Source organism: Parus major, chromosome 1 (genome assembly GCF_001522545.3).
Source record: "Parus major isolate Abel chromosome 1, Parus_major1.1, whole genome shotgun sequence".
Taxonomy (NCBI): Eukaryota; Metazoa; Chordata; class Aves; order Passeriformes; family Paridae; genus Parus; species Parus major.
Genome location: NC_031768.1, coordinates 40,281,018 through 40,305,210, shown reverse-complemented (window position 1 = coordinate 40,305,210; position 24,193 = coordinate 40,281,018). Strand labels below are relative to the sequence as shown.

The window sequence follows — 24,193 nt, the reverse complement described above, 5'->3', positions numbered from 1 at the left end:
TCTAGAAATCTCCCCCAAAGTAAAAATAAGTAAATTCTCTCTGAGATAAAGATTGCATCTTTTTCTGCATTTATATAGAAGAGCATGATGCACATCTCTAAGTAATACATTAACAGAAACATATTAGAAAAAACATAAAGTGTTTACCTATATATATACACACTCAAGACTAGGTAATTTGCTTTTGTTATGTTTTCTAACACAAAAATATTTCCATGAAACTCAAAATAATGCACAGCTGTCACAACATCCATATACAAACGCAGTGAAAAACCTTTAGAAGCTCTGGGAGGTGTTCCAGTTTCTCCAGCTCTGTTTTCCTCCATCCCATTCCCATCACTTTTGCCAGAAGGCTTCTGAAAAGCATGGACTATGCTGCTTGATGGTTTTGACTGCTTTTGCAATGTCTCTGGTGTTACATAAGACTGTTTCATATCATCTTCATCAGCTTCTTCCTCTGAACTGAATGGTGGTGTTCTAAGGAAAACCATATACAAAATGAGCACTTACTGGGTTTCAGTGTGTGCATCACCACATACAAATTTAAGCTTCCTTGTATTTTCCTTTCCATTAATTTGCATTTTTATTAGTGAGAAAAGACAGAATCTCCCCTAAATTTTAACTATTAAAAAAAATTAAAAGAAAACAGGCTTCTAGTTAAACTCAGAAAATTTAAACCCCAAAATGCCCTCTTATACACACATGACTCCTTCCATTTATGTAACCCTCTTTACAAAACAAGAGACCAATATTAAACAAGTCTTGCCAGGCAAACATAGGTGGGCTTTTGTGGATTGGCAGGTAGAGCAAATTTCAGGGTCAAAGTATCTGTGCCACAGAAAGCCTATTGTGACATCAGATGGGAATTTTTCAGTGCAAGTGAAGTGGCAAGGAAGTGGCAAAATAATATACCTGATGTGAAAGGAACATGGAATATTGTATTTAATCTTGGCTGCAGTATAAAAATATCAATAAATTGAAAAAATTAGGTCACCAAAGTCTCTAAATGCTTTTAACACAGTCAGAAAAAACATCTAAGAGAGAAACTAAAGGAAGATATTGTTCTTATTGAGTATCTTTCTTTCTCAACCACAACAAAGAATAGATATGCTGAAAGAAAAACATGCCATCTTTCGGGGATTATAACAACACATTCAAATGGAGTAACACTTTAAACCAAAAAATGAAGTATGCAGCCCAGACAGTGCTTATGATTTTAGCTTAATAATAGTTTTTGTGGCAAACATGTCACCAAAAATGTCTTTTTCAAAAAGTCAAAGGAACAAAACATACGTGATGCTAGATGTTTTTCTGGAACCTCCACTTCCAAGAATCTTCCTGGATCTAAAAATAATGAGATACGTTATTTCAAGACTGACAGCAAGCATAAAGTTTATATGGAAGTTATGTGAATTCTTTCCTCAATTCTTACAACTGAGGAAATGTTCACAACAGCCACAAAAGCCCAAACCCATATGACCATTATCTGAGGTATGAGTGATTTTAGAATGGCATCTCTTACTTTGGAGTAGAAGTAAACTCAGGGAGGATTGTTCTTTGTCCAGGTGGGCGGACAGCTGATGGAGACAACTTTGATGGCTTTTGTGGTGTGGCAAATGAGGAAACTCCCAATGGATTGAACCTGTGTTTTTCTACAAGAAAAGTTGTCTATGTCATTCTTACAATCAATGTTTGGTATCTTTCACATTTCATTTCTACAATTAAAGATGTCTCTGCTGCAGACTATAGTTTCACAAAAAAAGGAGAGGAAATATAATTATTTTCTTCCAAGCAGTCCTGAGTTACATGCGTTGGGTTAAAAAATGTAGCAATTTGGCAGAAAATGAACTCCCTTGCTTTACAACTAGTCCTCAGAGGTCAGACATCTTTCAGAATTGAACCCTTGGCTATGCCAAGTGTTTTGACCCAGGAAATTAAGTTGCAATTGTGATTGCAATTGTATTGTTAGTGCTATAAACAGCTACAATGAAGTTATTGTTTCTATATGTATAAATGTATATATATGTATATGTATAATATCTGTGTATATATATTTCTGGCAATCCAAAAGAACCACATATGTTGTATTTCATAGATTGTCTCTTTTAGAATGTGACCAGATCTATGGTTAACAGACTGCACATGCACCCTGTGTGAGGTCTGTAGTTACGCTTTTGCAACACAGTGATACAAAACCAGTTGGAGAAGACCCCATGGAGGTCGTGTGTGCAACAAAAATGGGGAAGAATGGGTTAAAAGCCTTAGGTTTAGGCATTCCTATGTCCAAGTGTCAAGGGTTTTAAGGAGGTTAAGTTCCTCAGAGCCTGATAGATTAAACGAGCCACTTCTGACATCTTGGAAAAATAGAGTATGGGTTGAACCTCTCTATACTAAAATAATTACAACAGATAATGGGAACTTTAGGATATTGGTGCCAACATCCCCAGTTTCTCCATTATTGCCCATCCCTTGCACAGTTTGCTCAAAAAGGGGAAGTCATGGGAGTGGACTGAGCAGCACATTGAAGCAGTTCCAGAGCTTGGTCCCACAACCCCCCTGTATTCTGTTACAGCCGAATGGGGTTCTATTGAGAACATGGCGCTTCCTGCAGCCTGTTTCACACTGGCCCTGTTCATTCAGCCCAGCTGCATTTAAAGAGACAGAACAAAGATATTCTGAGCTGGAAAAGAGACTTTAATCATTAGTCCAAGCAGTTACACAAGTTGAGCCACTAAAGGATAACCTGTCTGGACAAACCCCAATGAAAGCTGTATTGCTTTCCCTTTCCAGGAGGGATACTGGGAATGATGCCAGCACATCTTCACTGAAGATCAAGTTAACCCATCTAAGGATTTGTTATCCTTGTTGTAGAAGCAGCTGCTGCTATCATGAACGAAATTTGGTTCACACATCAGCAAGCTTGACCTGCAGGATGGAGACCCTCACTTCTACCTATGGAAGTTAATCAATATGGTAACTAGAGCACATTCTGCACCACACACACGCCTCACTTGTGAAATTTACTGTGACAGCAAATATAAGGGAAGGAGATGAGGCCACTTTGCCTACTGAAATTAAAAAGGTAACCTCAATGCCACTGAATTTGAAAGGGAATTTCAGTCCTGGTGGCATCTAATCAAATACATTAAGAAGTAGGATGAACAGCATCAGTGGTCAGACTCCCTCTTCAGATGGTCATCCACAGCTAGAGGAATTTTTAATAAACTACTTCATCCTGTTGTTCCTACATTAATCCTGACTCTAATATGTTTTCCTTTGGTCATAAACATGTATCTGGATAATGATCTGTCAGAAATATAAGGTCTGGGTGTGGTATAATGAAAGGTGTGGGGGAGAGAAATTGCCCTATACAGACCCCCCAAAAATCCATTGAACAGGTGTGATAGGGGCACCAAATTGAAGGTGTGACTGTAGTCACGGGGTGGATAACATAAGAACAAGGTGTACAGCAAAAAGATACATGATGAAGGGACTTCCATGAAATATGCCATGAGATGTGTAGCTAAGGGATTATGTGGCCATCATGGCATGCTGAGGGGGTGTTAGGTTATCAGGCAGAGGCTGGATGACCCTTAGCACTACAGTCAGCCAGGGAAGAGGGATTGATGCTAAGGTGTCACTGTTGGTGAATCTGGGATCACAAAATGAGACCAGACTCAGACTATAACCCACACTGCTGGTGCTCCTGGGCACATGATCAGACTTACAATACTGAACTAGTTAAAATCAGAAATTAAGCTCAGCCATTACAGGCCCTTCAGTTCTGTTAGGATCAGCTGGAAAGCAAGGGGTTTATTTGCTGCCAAAGTGCTACAGTCCCTACACAACACTATGTATCTTGCCTGAGCTAAGATATTTGCTGTTAAGAGCATACTGATACCATGTCAAGAACCCTTTAAAGAAAACAGTTTAGTTCTCCATGACTATATAGAATACTGTTATGGAAAAGCAGGAAAGCAGCTATACAGAAATGCTGTTATATAAAACTTTAAAATAGCAGTTAAAAAAATGTAAGACAATGAAATAAACCCCAAAATCCATTGTAACCTTCACCAAGAAGCTGAGCACAGGAATCAGGTCTTCTAGAAGATAATGATTTCTCTTCAACCCGAAGGCCAACTTGACGTTCAAGATGCTCTCGAATTCCAAGCATGGTGGGCTCTTGCTTCTCTTTGCGTTCTCTGGCACTTTCAATTGCTCGCAAAATTTTATTTAAGCGATCACTTGATATTCCACGAACACCCTAAGAAAACAAATTGTATTGTAAACACTCTTTTACACTTCAGATATCACAGAGCTCGTAGTAAAATCGCAGATGTTGGTAGTATTGCTCACAAGTGTAGAGATATAGACATATCCTCCACAGCTGTAATTTGATGGCCACCCTCTCAGGTGAGTGGTTAAGGAATTGCAGATATTTAAAACATGGAAATTTAGCTCTGGATTTTATAGGTTGAGAACACTAGTACAGAAGTGAAAGAACGGAAGAGAAGTGGTACAAAGATTACCCTTCTTTTAAATAATTCAACATCTTACTGCTTTAATTCCCAAGGATTCCAGCTTCTCCTCCAGAGCTTGCTCCAAAACAGCTCGCAATTCTTTAGTTAAAGAAGGATCAGACTTCAGAGCATTTATTAAATAGTGGTTACTTCTATCTGGTTTTAGATCACTTTTCTCAGTTTCTGAAATAAGAAGTAAAATGCTGTTAAGAGATATTTTTAAAAATCCACACTACATGAGACAAAAACTGCAGTGAAGCATGCATTCTTTAGAAACAGCAGAGACATATATGTACACTTTTCATCTACATGGAACTGTGTAATTTTCAAAATATTGGGCTAGTTTACAAAAGTCAGCTCACTTGGAATCTGTACCTCAGCACCTTGTAGCCACCATCACAAGTAACTTTTATTGCTTGTTACAGAATTTCTGTAGAGATACTCTGCTAAATATGTGGCAACAAAGATCTTTACCTTTAGCACTGTACTTGAAAACTTCTGATAAATAAAGACTATCTTCTGATACTTAAGCTTTCTAAACATGGTGTTTCAAATAAAAGCTGAATTCTAGCAAGAATCAGAACAAGAATATTACAAACTTTTCCTCAAGAAAAGCTTCAACCAACATGATGTTCTCTTGATAAAATCATCTACTGAAATTAAACCTTTGCAAAGCTGTAACACTTTTAAAAGTCTTGGTAAAGACAAAACCTTAGTCTGGGGCAGACTGTTTCACAGAAAATACATAATGGATAATAGTCATCTTCAAAACTCTTTCAAGGACAAAGTTCAGTGTCGTGTTTTCTTCTATGCCAGTCTATGACATCATACATACTCAAAAGCAGACAAAGAGGTTCCTATCTCTTTTCCTTGCTTTAAGTGTCAATACTGACTCTTATGTCAATAAAGAACTCTTATGCAAGAAAAAAAGAATCATCTAGACAGATTCTTCCATCTAAAATGAAGACTGACATTTAAGTTAGGCCAAAGTATTACAGGATCATACAGGAGAGTAAAGAAGCAAAACACACCCCCTTGGAACCTGTCTATAAAGTGTCACTGGCAAGAGAAAATTTTACTGAATGCCACATAAAGTAAATGAAGCAATAACTAGTGGAACCATGATGGCTGCTTCTGTCTGGCAGTGGTCAGCAAAGCTGGCAAAGGGTGTAAATCATCCCAGGGAAAGCATGTAAACCACACTCCCAACTCCCCTGAAATACAAAGAGAATCTTGGGCAGGAGTTTGTCTCTTCCCAGTATGCCTTACAGGGCAGCAGAGTCATCTGCCACTCAATAGACAAGGACAGCAATGAAGGCATAATTCTATATTGTGATTTTCAAATATTTTATTTTGAAACAAATGTGTCACTTTTTCTATTTATAGACAATGACAGCTTATTAGAAAGCAGTTCCATCTGCCTTTCATTTTTCTTAAAGGGAGAGACAAGAACTCTAAAGAAGAGACAAAAAGGCCTCAAAATGCATAAATGACATATTAGGCGGTTTTCAGGAAGTAGCTTCCCATGAGATCCTGGAAAGAACTATAGGTAATGAAAACTGAGAGTCTAGCTGCCATACTATTAGATCTGTGTTGAAGAAGACATAATCAGGCTGAAATCTCATCTGATTTTGGGAATTCTGTGGACAACTCAGTCCCTGACAGAGATGAGATTAAAACTGATTTGTCTGGAGAACTGAGTCCTAGAAGAGGCAAAAAATTGGTCTTGAGGAAACACACGGCTATCTGACTATCCCCAGTCAGGACAAGATGACATTATGCAATGCAAAATTCTCCCAGAAAGCCATACATGAGACATTTTAAAGTAGAAGGCTCCAAGGAGCCTTCTGAAAACCCTATTTCCAATATTAATCCTTACAATAAAATAGATACATTTTAAACTCATTTTAAAAATGAGTTTAAAAAATGCCTAATTACTACATACTAATAAGGGTAACAAGAGTATCCAACATTATCCTAATTAATGACAATATTAATTCTTGCTAAGTAGCTCAAGACAAATCCTCTTTGCCAGAACAATTATTTAAGGAAGTGTTTTCTTATTCAGCCCTAAATACTAGATTCAGCTTTTAAGAAAAGGGACCTTACATCTGATCCACTGTCTCAGTTCCTACATAATCCTAGAAAATTATGTTCCGAGTCAAGAATTTTCACAGTCTCCCTTACAAATGACTGTCATCAAAACCAAAAAAATCTTGGTCTGTCTTTTCAGACTGCATTCTTTCTTTTTTTCTTCTGCACTTCAGGTCATGCCTTTAGGCACAGAAGAAGAAACAAAGACAATCCATCAAGAGAGAAGATGGCAAGCAAGAGAAACAGCAGAAGGAACGGCAAAAATGCAAGCAGTCTTTATTTCAGATTGTTCAGTCACTGGATTTCCCCTGGGGAAACCTCTCAACACACAGATGTATTGAAACAACGATTTTGTTTTCAAAACAGTATCATTCCTTTGAAATTTAAACTCACTGGCTGTAGGGTTCAAGACTGATTTTGGTTTTCACACACAGAAGAGATTTTTATGTTACTCAGCTATTTGGTATTTCACCTAAGGTACTACTAGCTGCGTTCAGGAGAAGAATACCATGCAGGATGAACCAGCGCTTTCTGTTCTGTCATTGTAAATGTGGCCTTCTCCAAGTTCTCCTCGGAAGAGGCACAACAGCTGCCAGTGCCAGGCTATGTAACTTTATTCTGAATTGCACAACCCTGGCTGGAGCTGTGGCTGCTTATGGGTAGGTGCAAGCCAGATTACTTGTAAAAATATCTGTGATGCATTCATGAAAGCTGGCAGCTCCAACCTCCACCATTAACTTCCTTCTGCCTGAACTTTTTATTCTCTTAAGAGTTTTAAAAGGGAGTGAACACATATTGCAATAGTGTCAGCACCAAAAATTTCCTAGTGAGGGGCTTTTCCCCATCAAACATTTTTGCTCTGCTTAGTTCAAATCTCTTTAAACATATGGAATGTGCCTGCTTTAAAGAAGTTAGCTAGATTTTCATAAAAACATTGAACCTGGATAAGGAAATCATATTTACAAGCAATAGCAAGCAGGAGACTAACACAAACCATGTTCCCACCCATATCACACAAATATAATGAAATACTATGAAAAATACTTTTCATTTTTTACTACAAAATACTTTTTGTAGGTATCAAATAATATTTTTTGTTTTCAAGAAACACATGCCAGCATATCTTGAGCTGAATCAATCATTACCTTTTTCCTCTTCTGAAAGCTCCTCTATGGGCTCCAGCATATGCACCAAGGGTGCCTGCTCTAATAATGAAGAAGAACAGGAACACCAGACAAAAAGGACAGAAAAAGGTCAAGGTCCAGAGAGGGAAAGTCAGGAAAAAAACCACCACACTGATGTCAACTTTCTTGATTGCTGAAAACCTGCTTAACCATCACAAACCCACTGCAACACAAGTCTTCACTGCCTTGAGGGTACATTTTTGTAGAGGAGACCCTAATACATAGTAACTTCAGGAGTGATTCTGTTGTCCAAACACAGGTGTATGGTGTCATCCCAGATACATCAGTTTTATGCCATCAGTGCAAGGTTGATTGATACATCACACAACTTCTGGAATGGCACCAGGTAAGATATTTTCAAGACATGCGCAATGACAGGGCCACCCAGGATTATGTAAATCAATATTGTTATTAATTTCTCATAAGAAGCCATTTTAAAAGATTAATTTAAAAATATTGTTTATGTGCAATTTTATACTAAAAGTTTAAAAAATACAAGTGAAATGGACAAAGTAAACCTCAAAAATATATGGAAAAATATATTAACTCACTATTCCAGGGTTATTAAGTACTGAGTCCATACATGCAAGACAGACATTTAACATTTTTTTATATATATGAGATAATTACCAATAAAACCAATTTTAAAAACCTTCAATCACTCCAACTGAATAAGATTCAGTGTTATCATCTGTTTTAAAGAATTCTTGAAATGTTTGTGCTGCAAACAGCTTCCTAAACACATTGAATTTATCATTCAATGGGCTGTCAGGTACAATTTGCTTCACAAAAATGAAGCCAGACTACACTTTTTAAACTTCAGATTTAAGACACGCTTGAAAATGTTTATATGTAGACCAATAAGTATTCAGGTTTTTAAAATGTGAATTAATATTCACCTTCTACAAATTAAATTATATCAATGAAAACTAGAGCTTGAGTGTCTTCTAGGGTTTACAATAAAAACAGGTATGCAAACTGTACTTACAGCATTCAACTATAGGCATTATAAGAGAAAACAATTTATTGGTCACTATTTTGGGCCTATGTGCATTTGCTCCATCCTTCACAAAAAAACCTCTTGCACAAATGGTTGTTATGCTCTATGGGTAGAAGAGGAGAAAGTGATGCTGCATGAAGATGTTTTTTGGCACTTCTTGTACACCAAGTACAAACATGGATGCACTGTGACAGGAAATCACAGTGAAACAAGCATTTGGAGCTAAGTGACACTGCCACATCTCCAATATTCCCCAAGTAATCTGATGGCATAAATACTTGGGGTATGGGAGCTGCTCTCTCCATGCTTTCCATGCCTGTGGCGATATTCAGTCTCTCACCTGCTTTTCCAAGCTAATTGCAAGATTTAAGTTTTGCTCCCACAGAACTTTTACTAAATAAGAAGTTTTAAAAAGATGCTTTTTACACCATCACAAGTTGTTAATAAGATGCAAATATCAAGATACCTTAGGAAAACATTTAAAAGCAAAACTCTGAGAGACAAATGGGCTTCAGTCTCTAAGGCTGTAAAATTTACCAGTGGCCAGAGCATTCCTGGGCACTGGAACACGATCCTCCACACTACTGCTCCTGGCACACTGCTACCCTTCACCAACTAAGATTCTCCAAAACAGTTTTCAGACACAGTTTGGAATCGTTCCCAAAAGCCTGAAATGTGTCTCTTTGGAAGGACGGAGCCTAAAGCACAGACAAAATGTTCTGGGAAGATTTAATTAAGCTGCATGGGCACTGATGCCTCTGAGTTTCTTGGCTGGACTTACCAGTCAATAAGGCAGTTGCTTTGTAGTTGGATTTAATCTATGCTTGTTTTACCTGTACTTCACCCAAAATGCTCTGCTTAAAGGCGATGACTCATCTCTGCACAAGCCCTTGCCAAGTGACTTAACATAATAGGAAAATCCCAGTCCCCAGAACTCAGACCTGAAAATGGTCTGGTGATTGGGCATAAAGGTACATGCCTCTCTTCCTCAGTGTACCAGAAACAGAGGAAATGAAAAATCAGTAATTACTAAGAACAGTTGCAAGAGTAGATCCCAAATGCATTACTGTTATGTGTAATACTGTTGTTCACTATATGTTAACAGGGGAGATCAAATGCTAAGGCATGAGGGAGTGCAACACCTGAAAACACCAACTCCCCTGATGTAAACAAGCCCTTTCTTTCTTTTCGCTGTACACATATTCTAAGAGATATCTATTAAACATCACATTGGATTCACACTTAAGGAAAACCATTACTCTGGTTTATAGACAGGTGTGGAGATGACCCCCCCTTAAGGAGTCCTCTCCTTATGTTTACCAGAGATGTGCTTCTTCTGGCCATCTGATCAGCCATATTAATTCTAGCCATCATTAAGGCCAGCAGTGCTGTGTATATCATCCCACATAATCCAGAGTATCTCTTCTGCCAGCTAGTATGTGTAGAGACACAGATGTATCAAATTAATTCATTTCTTAGTGGATAATTATCCTACTGAAAAATTATGTGCCCAGCACACTTTAAGAAAGAATTAAATACCTGTTCTAAAGAGTATTTGAAGACCATTTCTATACAGGTAGAATAGGAAAATACATGTATCAATAATGAAGGATTCAGGCTGTGTATGTTTCATGCATATCATATATTATTTGTCTGTTCTTACCTACTAGTTAAAAAAACCCAATATTCTGACAGTACTATTGGAAAAGCAGTCTTCTGGCCAACATTTAAAGAAGAAATCCCATCTATTTATGTTGAAATAAGAAATGCTAAAGAACTTTTAGCCTGAACAGAAGCAATAAAATTATCTATGGTGTAGTGTCATCTACAGTAAGCACTTTGCACTTGCAATGTAACAAGCTAGGAAAAACCATAAAATTTGGTTTTTTTTAAACTACTGCATTTCTTGAAGATGTAAGGAATGCAAGCCATGGCTACACTCATTATATACTCCTTTAATTTATACTCAAATTACACATACAAAGAGCTGCCAGACCTAACCTGTGATATCTGTAATTTGGACCACTGTTTTTGAATTAATGCACTTCATATATTTTTTCTCCTAACTGATCAACAGAAAGCCACATACTGCACATAAGCAGCAGAAATATTAATTTTAAACCAATATTTCTAAGATTATTTTTTACACTTACCTGAGGCCTCTAAGTTAGGAGTCTAGACACCTCAGACTCCTTCAACAGTCAGCAAAGAGACACAGGCAACTCCAAAGAGCATTCAGATCTTAGTTCAGCTGAACCAAACTCTGAAGGCGCCCCTTTTCTCTGTTTACTTTCTAGGAAGAGTAAGTACTTTAACTATATTTTCCTCAGATGCTTCAGCTATGTCCCTAGTGATAGCTGAGCCTGGGTGTCCACACCCTGTTTGTATACTGAGACATAGGTTGTAATGAACAAACTAATTTTCAGCTTTGCTTTTTAACTACCATCTTCAATTCCACCTAGTATTATTGACCTAGCAAAGCCTAAATATTGAACAAGTATCAACATTTCAACAGTAATAGAGGAGGCAAAGCCTAATTTTAAAATAGTATTAAATTGTAATTAAGCTGTTGCTTTTTTTGTGAGACTGAAATAATCATTGAAAGTAAGAGCTGCTATATTTGCACAAAACCCTACAGCTAGCTCAGAAATGGATAGAAGAATGTTCTACCAGGATGGAATTCAAGGAGCTCTACCAGCTGTCACAAGAAGTCAGGAATATTAACACAAAACCAACAGACTAACATAGTTGCTCTCCTACTTTACACCTAGGATAACTCACACTTGCAACTAGGGTTATCTTTTCATTACATAGATTTAAGATGCACAGAATGAATACTAGGATGCAAAAGCTTCTGAGCGGCTTTGAAGAATGTACTTAAGTTCACATTAGAAAGCCTTTTCTAGAATTAATTTAAAAAAAAAGAAGATATTTTATATGCAGGCAATTATAAGATGATCTGTGCTAAATAAATTTGTCTACGGAAGTTACCAGGAAGTGCTTTCCTTCTCATAAAGGCATGAGATGCAGCCATGATGTCTTAATTCAGTAAGTCAATCCCTTGAGGAGTCCTGAAAACTTCGGGAAAGACACCATAACTTCTGCTAACCTCCAGAAAATTAGGTAAGGCAAGTTTAAAAAACAATCCAGAAGGGAAGAAAGGGGACAGACAGAGAGACCTGCAGAGATAAATAAAATAGTAATCAGCAAAGGAATCTGAAGGGAACACCTTCTTTGAGGTTTCATAATAAACTGATGTTGAATCTTTTGTGTATCAATGGCAGGAACAGCCTTTTCTATCTTGAGAAGTTTCATGAGATGTCACAAACTTCATATTTGAAGCAGCAAGACATTACGAAAGATCTGAATGAGCTCATTTAAATTGTCAGAGTACAAAAAATACTAATGTTCACAGGGCTGTTTCTGCCCTCAGTACAAATGAAAGCAAATGCACCAAGTAACTAATGCTTGACAACCTTGGTGAGTCCTTAGCAGCCATAATCTCCATAAAACTTAAATTCAGGGCAATTGCTAAACAACATGCTGTGAGACTTCTTAGCCAGAACCAGAACTATTATTTTGGTGTAATGAGGCTGGCTTAAATGAAAAATAATTAATTGTTTAAAATGCTATTCCTAATTCTCTATACTTAATATACTGTTACTTTTGTCTACACAATATTCATCCATGTAGTTTAACTCAGAAAGCTACAAGCAATGAACTACTAAGCCTTGCATAACTTAGAAAGAAATCTTTCTATTATTCAAATAATGTTACCACAGAATAATTAGCAATAATATAATCAATTTTCCTTTTTAAAATAATTCTTGTCATAACCAATAGTTTAAAATGAGCACTACATGAGTTTTTCATTCCTCATCAAATTATTGAAAGCTTGATGTATAGTGTCCTTTTCAGAACTTTTTGTATTTGGTGAAAAAGAAAAATTGTCCACATTTTTCACAGACAAATTCCATTTAGTCCCCATGTGACAGGTTTAAAAACTAAAAGAAATAATTAGAAAAATACATTTTTTAATTATAATTCAAATTAATAAACTTTTTTTAAACATTTTGCTTGCTAGTTTTTCACAACTTTACTACTTAAAGGGAAAATAAAGAATTAGTTGAGCTCAGAATATTGGTATGGTAACAACACTCTCCATTAATTTGCATACTAATTAAAAAACAAAACTACTTTCACAAAGTACAAAACAATGTAAATATAGCTGCCTCACCCCCCTCCCTGTCTAAAGGATATCACAATGCTGCAAGTTAAAATACCTAAGTAACAATCTATATGTAACCACAGATATATGCTGGCAGAACAAGGACAGGATAACTGTCTATTTTGATTATCTCTTCTATAATTTTTACTCCTTGCCATTTGAAGTCACATGGAAAATACAAACGTCTCCACATGTTTCCCTACACAAATTCCAGTAGATGCATTTAACTATCCAGTATATGCATATATCAGATGAGCGTATTTTCCATTAGAAAACACAGATATTTTTCCTCAATAAATTTCATCTAAGTGCTTCAATAATATACATATTCTAGGAAACATTCTCCAATTATTTTAATTTGTTTTTTATTTATTCTTCTCAGCAGTGCATCCTTATAATTATTTCATAGAAATTCTCAACTCTGACATGCAAGTTATGTTCTTCCAACAAAATTACTCTTAGACCTATGATTTGACAAGCAACATATCTGATAAGAGTGAGTGTTAGATTTGAAAGTTTTGGATCTGGACCTATAAAAAAAACCTTACCATGTAGGGTAACTGATGGACTTGATTTAGATTCTTGAAGACGCTCTACAGGAGTGTTCACTAAAATAACATAAGAGTAAAAAAATAATTGAATTGTATTATAGTAAACAGTAACAAATACAGATTCTTAAATGTAGCAATATTTAATCACATTAATAAATTAGTTATTTTTTACATTAATAGGGAAAAAATAAAAAATTTACAAAGTAAAAACCATTTCATCACAACATAAAAGTATATCTCTATATATGCTTACTATTTTTGACACTTCTAGAATCAGGAAAAGAAACTACTAACTAAATCATCACTGGACTAGAATGCAATCATTCTTTTGGTCTTGAGTGCGTGTTGTCCTTGTGTCACAGGGAAGAAGTCTTGGCCCAAAGCTACTTAGCCAATACCTGCCTGACTGGGGCTTATACTCCCCAGAGAGGATCTGCAGCATCCACACTTGACATCAAGAAGTGCAAACCTTCATAGATGTATAGATCATGTATGTGTAGCCTTGGAGTGAATTAGTAATTCAATCCTACATTCCTCAGACCAGCTTGGGGCTAGGAGCAAAATTGCCCATGTGCCATGGACTTTTACTTGTCTGTGCTTCAGTATGAATGACTATGACCAGCTACAGATGAAAAGCTACGTGGCTGTACACTTATGAGGCCTTCCTCAAATTAAACCTACTCCCTGCTGTTTGACTCAGTTCATGGTTAATACAGCAAAATGGTTTCCAAACTGAGATCAGAATTAATTCATCTGCCATCACCTATTTCAATAAACTTCAAGTCACTGTAACCACAGCATTAACTATATGGGTGTTTGTGGTCCAGAACAACATCCTGAAACACTACTATCAGATTTAGCTATTTGTAATAGACTTCAGTTGTTAAAATACCACACAGACAAAAATATAAGAGTTCTTAACATTCTTTGAACATCTGTGTCTTAAGTGACAAGTTAATCAGTTTTGTCTACTCTTTTAGTATTTTCCCTTTTGTGAGTTCTGCAGTCTAAGAACAGTCAAGCATGAAAAAAGATCAATTAAAATGACACTTCATAAAAATAAAAAAAAATACAAAAAAACCCCAAAATAAAGTTGTTCTACCCAAGTTTTGTACATTAGAAGTCTGTACAGCTACAAAACATGATCTTTGTAAATCATGGCATGGAAACAGGTAGGTAGCCTGTGAAAAACAAACGCATTTCCAGTACTGATTTTATTTCAGTATTTTGTTAATCAAGTTGATGTCTATATTCGTTTCAGCCAGGCTGCAGAAATCAGAAACTAAGTCTGTTTTTTCTTGCAGTTTGTACTCACCATCATATGTTTTAACACTTGGAGGTGGTTTTGTGGACAATTCTTCTATCTAAAGGAGAAAAGACAAATACATGAACTGATAGAAATGTAAAGGATCAATATCTAAAACAAACATTTAGCATAAAATACCTAGTTTCAGCACTATTCCGTAACAAAAATTATTGGTTATGATTTGTGGAGAAAAATACTTCTTCTGTGCCAAATATATATTTTGTCCATGGTTAATGAATGTTTTTGCGTTGTCTTAATGTCTTAATTGTTTTAATGAACTCATGCTTTTTACATCCTGATATTGCCAGTTATAAAATCAAATGAGAGCAGATTTATGGGCCACTTCAGCACTTAAGAGTTTCAATACTTTCTTCCTCAGCAATTCATGTAGCATTTTCCAAGCCTAGCTTCCACTCTGGGAAACACTGGAGTGTTTAATTACACATTGATTTTAAATGCATGAACAGTTCTCCTCTGTGCTTTACAGGTTTGTCTGTTTGACACCCCAGGACAAGCACTGAACTGACAGAGTAAAGGAAACACATTGGCTGTAATGTGATCTAAAGAAAACAGGAAACTTGTGAATCCTACATCATTAAAACAATGTTCTGCACTCCAATTTCCCAGAGAGAAGAACATGATGAATTCAGACACACAGTGTCAGATGGAGCTGGCACAAGATATTGGACCATGATCCTCTTTTATTTATCTGTTTGGTTATAGCCAGTAGTGTCCCTATTCATTGTCCATTAAGTTTGGATTCTGCAAAAGTGTTAGCTATTTCTCAAGCCCTTCTATTTTCCAGGGATTGAGAACGTAGATCTGCAAAACTGTGCTTCACAAATACCAAACTTGGACTCCTCTGAACCTATTATACATCTGTGGTCATATTAGTTTCTTTCCAAGGTCACTTTATTGAAGGAAATTCATCTATGATTAAGTCCTCCATTTCTCCAGCTATAAAATTTGTGGCAGTGGAGATGTAAAAGCTATTATTTGTCTTTCCATTCTTTAAGCATTCACGTATAGGTTTAACATTAATCTCAAGCAAAATGTGTAAAATCAGATGTTGATTTACAAAGAATGCACCATCTAATAGAGGAACAGGCCACATAATCATGCCATAGTCTAAACTCCAGACTACTCAGATCTGCCCCCCTGCCAATCACCTCTAAAAATCTATAGTTATGTTTCAACAAAACTTTATTTTAGGCAAAACCAACTCATTTCCAAACATAGAATTGTAGACTATCTCAGGCTGGATGGGACCTACAAGGATCAAGTCCAATTCCCTCACTGGACTACCTAAAACCTAAACCTAAGAGTATTGTCCAGACATGCCAATAGCTCTGACAGGCTTAGTACAATGATCACTTCCCTGGGGAGCCTGTTCCAGAGCCCGATCACCCCCAGGGTGAAAAACCCTTTCCTAAAGTTGAATCTGAATCTCCCCTGTTTCATTCCATTTCTCCTTGTGTCCTATTACTGATCACCAGAGACACCAGCACCACCTCCTCCTCTACTGCCCCCCTTGAGGCTGTGATGAGATCACCTCAGACTTCTCTTCTCCAAGCTGAACAAGACAAGTAACAACAGCTGTTCCTCCTAAAATGCCCTCAAGACCTTGGATCATCTTGTTTGCCCTCCTCTGGTGAGCTGAAATAGTCTGGTGTCCTTCTTATACTGAAGCACCCAAAACTGCAGACAGGACTTGAGGGGAGGCAGCACCAGCACAGAGTAGAGTGGGACAATCACATCCCTCAGCCAGCTGGAGATGCTGTACATGATACGCCCCGGAACAAGGTTGGCCCTCCTGGCTGCCAGGGCACTGCTGACTCATATTCAACATGACATCACCTCAAACCCTCACATCTCCTCCTGCAGCCTCTTGTCCCCTAGTTTGTGGGTATAACCAGGGTTACCCCATCTCAGGGGAGAATCTGGCACTTGGTCTCACCACATTTCACACGGTAATATTTTAAATAATTATTCTCACAGTAATGAATATGATACTTTATTGTGAGAAGTAATGTATGTTCAGATTTCAAACACTAGATCTCATTATGATAATTTGTGGCAGACTAAATCCTTTTCACCATCAAAAATTTTTTGGTTTATTAAGCCTTTCTTTATCAAATGTATTTTAATTCCTGGGTTACATTCCTGTGTCTCTTTTCCATATCTATTCTTATCTATCAACACAATTTCCAAAGCAGAACCAAACCACTCCAGCAATACTATTACAAACTGAATATTAAATATGCAATCAGAGTAATATCAAAGGCTAATGCTAGATAGTGTTTCTGTGTCCTCTGCTCTCTGAAACAGAGTCTTTCACAAAACAGACCTGCCTCTTCTGACTAATAACCAGCTCATTCTGCTCCTGAAGCCTCTGCTCCAATTCTTCTATCCTCCTCCTGTAAAAGATGTTATTTCTGTTCAGGTCTTCTCTTGCTGATGTTTTGATTGTTTCAATCTGTGACAGTAGCTAGAAAGCAATCAGAAGGAAAGTAACATAATATTAACACTATACAAAATACTTTAATGCTATGAAGTCTAAACAAGTGTCATGCTTAGATACTTTTAACATTTTTTTCTCATCAAAAACTTGATGTCTCCTATGACTTCACTAGGACTTGTATATATTATAAAACGGTTGTCTGGATCACTTTTGAATTACACAAGGAAGACTACCTAAATCTCAATACAAATAAAAAGACATATAAACATATTGCTGAGATTGCATAAAATTAAGTTTGCAGGAAGAAGTGTATAAATCTATAAAAATGTTTTAATTATAAATAGTGTCCAGCAATGACACTTTAAGGAGGTGATAGGTGAATTTGAATAATAAACCACTAAGTATATTAACTCCAAATGTGGAAGAAAGGGAATGTTATTTAGGTGCACCATCCCAAAAGTAATACTTACATTACTCCTCCCTTATTCTATTCTTGCACTGTATGTGGGTGTATCTTTAACTACATCCTTTTTGGGGACTGTTCCATGGTTCCTCCCCAATGTTTTCTTGCCAGAGGAGGAGAAGCATTGGTCAGACCACTATGATCTGCTCAGCTCTTACATGGGCACGCAGATGAAAGGAAAATGAAAGGAAAAGAAGCGAGAGAAACAAAGCAGTAAAGAGATTAAAAAGAAATGCAGATATAAAAAAAAAAAATCTGGGGAATAAAGCTTTGTATAGTAAAACATATAAACTGAAGCAAAATAAAATGCCATGGTGCTTTCTCCTGGAAAAGCTGAACAGATTCTGCATTAGAAAACTACAACAGAAAAAGCAATAGAGAAGTGATAGGAAGGAGAAAAAAAAAGACTGAGACATATGCCACAGGTCCATGGTAACAGCAGGTACAGGGTGGATGAAAGCTACATTTTGGCAAGTCAAATCTCAGCTATTCAGCCTAACCACATAACACAGAAAATACTGTATAATGCAGTGCTCACAGAATCAGCTGTAAGTTCTTTAAAAGACAGACACAGTTTCAGTTTCATGTCAGATTCTAAAATGATAAATTCAGTTTCAACCCTGGCTTTAACTAAAACACCAAGATCCAAGATACCATCATAGAAACACAGAGGTGATAAATACAGCTAAGAGGACACACTCTTATAAACCCTTGATATCTGGCAGATGTACTAAGCAGATCCAGAATTACTGAAAGGTAAAGGAAAAAAATTAAAGTCTCCTTTAGGTGTAAGTGGTTTGCTGTGCGACTTACCAGGGACTTTTCTGTCTCATGGTCATGACGGATGGCTTGTATTAAAGTTGTCCACTTTTTTTCCTGCATAGAGGAAATACATTTTAATTCTTGTTAACAACACATTTAGCTTGATATATGCAGCTCTGCTGCTTGTTAATAACACATGAGCATTTAGTTCCATATATGCAGCTTTATTTTTCTAAATAAAGCATAAATACCAAAAAGATGACAGTTTATATGAGTAACCCAGTATTTAATACCTAGAAAAGTTATAATCATGATTTACACATGTGAGTGTGGTTTTCTTACCAATCACTCTAGAAACTGTATTTGCTCTTTGATTTGTATGTGCAGTCACTGTGAGTGAGAAATACACAAGCATTTTGATACATCTCTGTGTATTAACAAAAAGAGTAGTAAGAGCAGGTGATTTTCCCTTTAAATAATGTAATTTTGAGCACTCATTAACATCATATTTTATGTAATAATGACAAACCCCAAAATTAACATGAGTTGTAGAGTGAAGCCAATTTTCTTTAATGAAATAAAAAAAACCAAAAACATAAAGCAAAACTGAGTTTTGCACATCTTTGAGCAGAAGTGACCAAACTTCTGTACAATGTCAGCAGCAAAGACCTTCACATCCCAAAAACTGTGAAAGAAAACAAAAGGCACAGATGGGAAAATCCTGTCAGAAAGTTTCCTAATTTTCTTTTTCATCTTGGGAAATAGAATATTCCAATTGTCCTGTAAGTGGCCTCACAAATGACTAAACATAAATGCTTTATTAGAGCCTTCTGGAATTGAACTTTCACCACACTTGACAGACAGTTATATTTAATCATAAAGAATAAGAGAATATCAATAAGTAAGAAACAATTACTTCATTTATAAAAGATAAAAAAAAATAAATCCCTGTTTGCCATTATACGGACAGAATTAAATAGTGTTAAATCCTTAAAACCTGCTATTTTTGGCATCAAGAAGAATGAAAATTTTACTTAGGGATTTCATATCCTACTCCAAGATGAACAAAAATAAAAAGCAAGTAATCTGTCAAAAGCAATACATTAAGTTACAGTGTTACCTGTTTTTCCATTAGTCTAACCACATTTGGATGATCCTGAGGACGCTGAGGTTTCTCCTCTATAAATTCATGGCTGTCTTTCAGTGTTCCTAAATTGGATTTTTGTTGCATATTGGACTTTTGTAATTCTAACAGTTGCTAATAGGAGGGAGGAATACAAAATCTTCTTTAAACACGGTTATGTATAGATTGCATCAGATACTTCCCCCATTTCTCGTGAGCTCAGCATTTATCAAATTTCACTTCATTACTAATATCTACATCTAATATAAATATGACTTGTAAAAGTACACAGGACCTAGAAGCTACAAAATATAAGCTGCTCTAGTAATGCCATGCAGATTTGTTTTCTGATCCAGCCATACTTTCATGTTTCTCTTGCTAGTGAGCATTTCCAAAGCAAGTACTGAAAACACGTGAATTCTGTCAGGACCATAATGCAGAAGTTACTGTCCTCCATATTAACATAAGGATACCTGACATGCAGCAACCACAACAATATCTACTAACCTATAAACAGGTATTCAAAGGCTGAGGAGTAAAGAAAAACTGACATAATAGCTGAAGGGATCATTCATTCATACAAAACAATCCTTTAAAAAAAAAAATGCAACCTGAAGTTATGTTAATAAAATACCTGTATACAAAGATAAAGTTATAGCTACCATTCAATCATTTTCCAGAGTTCTGCAGGAAGAGCTTTACAATGTCTATATCACATTTCAAATACATAAAGTTCACTGCCATCTATTGTAAGGGATTCATGCTTTAAATGTTAGAAAATCTAAATTGTTTACATTTTCTAAGGTTGAATTTCTTGAATATAACTCCTTAAGCTCTTTCATAAACATATCTTTCACTTTTTCTATTTGATCAGCCAATTTCTCTCTTTCCTCGTCTTTCCATTTATTAAATGATTGTAGAATCTCTTCTTCTTTTGATTTTTGCTGCTCACATTCCTGAAATTAAAAAAAAAAATATATTTTTCCTCACATTCAATACATATTCAAGCTCCTAAACTACACGTAGAATGCAGTCCCTTTTAGTATTTGAGAAATACTGTGACATCAAAAAACATTAAAACCACCAGTTTTTTTAAGAATTCTAGGGTAACAAACTATACATTTTGCTAGCTGAACAAGTATACTTCAAAAGAGTTTTGTCAGTTCATTATTTTTTACTGAAAAACACACAAATGACCTTACTTGGTCCTATCAAAGACCCACTTAGTTCAGAATCCTGTTCCTCACAAAGGCTCTAAGTGTAAGAAAGTGTCAATACTGGGGCAAGCAAATGTCACGTTCTCCTTCACAGTCTCTAAGTTGCCAGCTGTTTTCAGCTCAGAGAACTTCTGCAGCCTGATATAGTTCTGTGAACTTCATTAACTGCATAAACTTCAATATATTTTTCCTCATACACTTTGCAGTCATCCTCTGCCGCTGCATCAGCTTTTAACAACTGCAACAGCTTTTGCCAATGAGCTTCACAAGCTGCATGAAGAGCCAAGTACTTTTCTTGTTGTAGTTTTTTGAATCTGGCTCCTGCCAGGTACATTTGATGGATTTTGAGCCCTGAACTAGAGCACAGAGGGAATGATTCTTCACTATTCACTCTGTGTAAGTCATGACTTCACAGGTATCAGTATCTCACCCTCCATCTTCATCAAGTGTTTGTCTCTTTTTCAGACTGATCACTCAGCATGCTTAGTCATTTTAAATACTGACTGACCTTCTTTGTAGCCCATCTCCATAACTTTTATAGCTCTCTCCTATCCTTTTTGAGATGAAGGGAAGGGACTAGACTCACACAACACATTTAGGCTGTGGCTTGCACAGTGGTTTTTCAGAATAATTGGTAATATTTGATTTTCTTTGCTAGCTGCTACTAACATTTCCCCAGGGCTACGTGTCACAAGCTTAAGATCTTGCCCTCCAGTAACAGCACTCAGCTCAGAACCCATTGTTTCATAGACAAAATTAGAACTATTTTATCCCCATATACATTTACACCACTTTATCCATTAGATTACTTCAACCATTCCAGTACATAGCGATGCATTTTTATACAGTTCTCTAATTGTTTAAAGTCCTGCATTTCACTGTCCAGGACATACATATCTTTTAGGAAACACCTACATTTTTCCATCACAGCATTCACTCTGAATTTGTTCTCTAACTATAACATGCAATCATTGTACAACTAGGAAGAATGGGATCATGTGTAGCCTATCACCTCAAAGGAGCATAAGGGACCAAGAACAGGAAGCATGGCAGCTTATATACAAATTCCCTCCACTAGTAGTTCTCTTAAAAAAAAACCAAACCCAACAGTGACATTATGACACCTGAATTGACAGTGGATGTCGGTCATGGCAGACAAACTGTAACCAGTTACACCACACATTTCTATCTTCCCCGAAATCCCAGAAAAACAGAGAAGTTTTGAAAGCTTCTTGTTGTGTAAGACTGCAAACTGTAGCTTCAGGACATTTCAGGTAGTCCCCTTGCAGTTAGGAGTCTCAGCTAAGACAAGTGACTTCAAAAGAGGCCCCTAAGGCACCAAAAAATCTACACTGCACTTTTATGAATACTCCAAGTTCCACCTCATAAACTAAACAATGCTTCAGGGACAGGAGAAATATGTTATAGATGTACTTCTCAAAATCTAGGCACAGAATGAATGAGCAGAATACCTTCCACATGTCCACATAGGGCCAAGACTCATTATTCTGACAGTGCCTGCACTCCTAAGTGACACACTACCAGCTTTTGATTTGTTCATTCAGTACTTTGAAAATGGAAGCTGAAAACTTCCAAGAAAGGGGGAACAAGAGGACTGAAGAAAGAGAAGTCTGAATCTGAGTTCAGGGGAAAAAATACTCAATGTTTATAGAAGATGAGGATTTCCTCTGAAAACAAGGAAGAAGATCCTCATCCGTCACAGACTATCAGGTTGGAAGGGATTATCCTCCAGGATATTCTGGTCCAGCCTTTCTTGACAACAGCACCAACTAGACAAGGTGGCCCAGGACTTGTCCAGCTGAATCTTGAAACTGCTCAACACTGGGAAATCGAGTACTTCTCTTGTTTGAGTGAACATAGTACAAATGCTAATTCTTCTGAGACATTCACATTACTTAGTATGTTATTACCTTAGACAGCCTGGCCAAATTAGCCTGTTGTTCAAACTCTAACTGGGACTTGGTGAGCTGCAACTGCTCCTTCAGTTTTTCAATCTCATCCTGCAATTTTTCTGTATTTCCTTTCCTCTTCTGTTCTGTTTGAAAGAAACACTGATTTTAAAAAGGTTTCTTGCAATTTCTGGAACTGTAATACTTCCTGCAAATACATTTCTAGTGTTTCAGCAACATCTTCACAAAGTGTGACTTTCTTACACCATTTCCCCTCCCACTACCATGATTCTCCATAGATGATTTTAAATATATACATTCTCTGGACTCCTAACTTACCCTCAAATACTTGTACCACTGACATGTGAAATGAAATATTTACATGAAAAAGTATTCTGTAATTTCAAAGGACTAAGCAACACAGGCTCGTAAAAAGGATATATGAGGGGAAAAAAGTGAAGTGCAGTTATTCAATCTCTTAGTTTAAGTTTATTCTAAATAACTTTTGTAAGGAGCCAAATTTACCAAGGATTTACTTGCCTATCATCTGGGAATATCAATATTATTTCAGAAATAACTTCATGGGGTATTTTCCACAGAGCCATTTCAGGCTAATCTTTTTATACAACAATTACTTCAACTGTTTCTGCAGAATCTTTCACTATCATTTTTATCAAGTGTAAGGTGCACAAGAACTTCTTTTGTCTTTCAATATATTCAGACTTCCTCAGCTGCTTATTCAGACCCCTCTCACTCTTGCTGCTGCTTCATTTGCCTGACAAGCTACAGTTGTGACCTCATTAGATTCTTCCTACTTTTTCTCCTCCCAAATGCTCCTTTTTTCCTAATTTGTTTCTGATCACTGTTACTTGTCAATACTTGTTAATCCATAGCAATAAATCATAAGCGTGCAGCCTAGCAGGAAGGAGAGAAATTAGATATGAATGAAAAAAGCTTTGAGAACATTGTTTTCCAAACTAAACATCTTTTAGTGAAGAGAGAAGAAAGTGTGCAAGTTAGTGGTAAAGCAACATTGATTGTCATAGATGAAGTCAGACTGTTCTTAACAGTTTCTCTTTCTCACTACATTATACAGTCAGTTTAGTTCAGTAGAGGCTGATGTTATTCAAACTGATTTCAGGTGGGATGGACTATTTCTGTATTAATAATTATTATATATTTACAAAATTATTATATATATACAAAATTTACAAAATATATAATAATTATTATATATTTACTTAGTGCTTGTTCATTTTACTCATGCCTTCATAACATACATGCCTAAAGGGAAACTCTGCTTTGAACTGTGCTACTGGCTAAAGCGTTCAACAGAAAAGCTAGTTTGAGAAGATGCTGCAAATATGGCACACA

General features: G+C 36.5%; 1 protein-coding gene across 3 annotated transcripts in view; it reads right to left on the bottom strand.

Moving 5' to 3' along the window:
- DZIP1 (DAZ interacting zinc finger protein 1) overlaps positions 1–24,193 on the bottom strand; it is a 39,922-nt gene that overhangs the window by 6,034 nt on the left and 9,695 nt on the right. The window contains exons 6-18 of one of the 3 annotated variants that reach the window (XM_019006090.1): positions 22,841–22,965; positions 20,487–20,648; positions 19,690–19,827; positions 18,621–18,683; positions 17,231–17,371; positions 14,893–14,941; positions 13,575–13,634; positions 7,760–7,819; positions 4,558–4,703; positions 4,075–4,264; positions 1,523–1,652; positions 1,294–1,344; positions 275–477 (exon numbers count right to left, since the gene is read on the bottom strand). In XM_019006090.1, the coding sequence (XP_018861635.1) occupies positions 275–477; positions 1,294–1,344; positions 1,523–1,652; positions 4,075–4,264; positions 4,558–4,703; positions 7,760–7,819; positions 13,575–13,634; positions 14,893–14,941; positions 17,231–17,371; positions 18,621–18,683; positions 19,690–19,827; positions 20,487–20,648; positions 22,841–22,965 (1,518 nt within the window). Of the gene's footprint in view, positions 1–274; positions 478–1,293; positions 1,345–1,522; positions 1,653–4,068; positions 4,265–4,557; positions 4,704–7,759; positions 7,820–13,574; positions 13,635–14,892; positions 14,942–17,230; positions 17,372–18,620; positions 18,684–19,689; positions 19,828–20,486; positions 20,649–22,840; positions 22,966–24,193 lie in introns of all 3 variants that reach the window. The other 2 variants (XM_015620619.2, XM_015620628.2) reach the window with 2 other exon arrangements.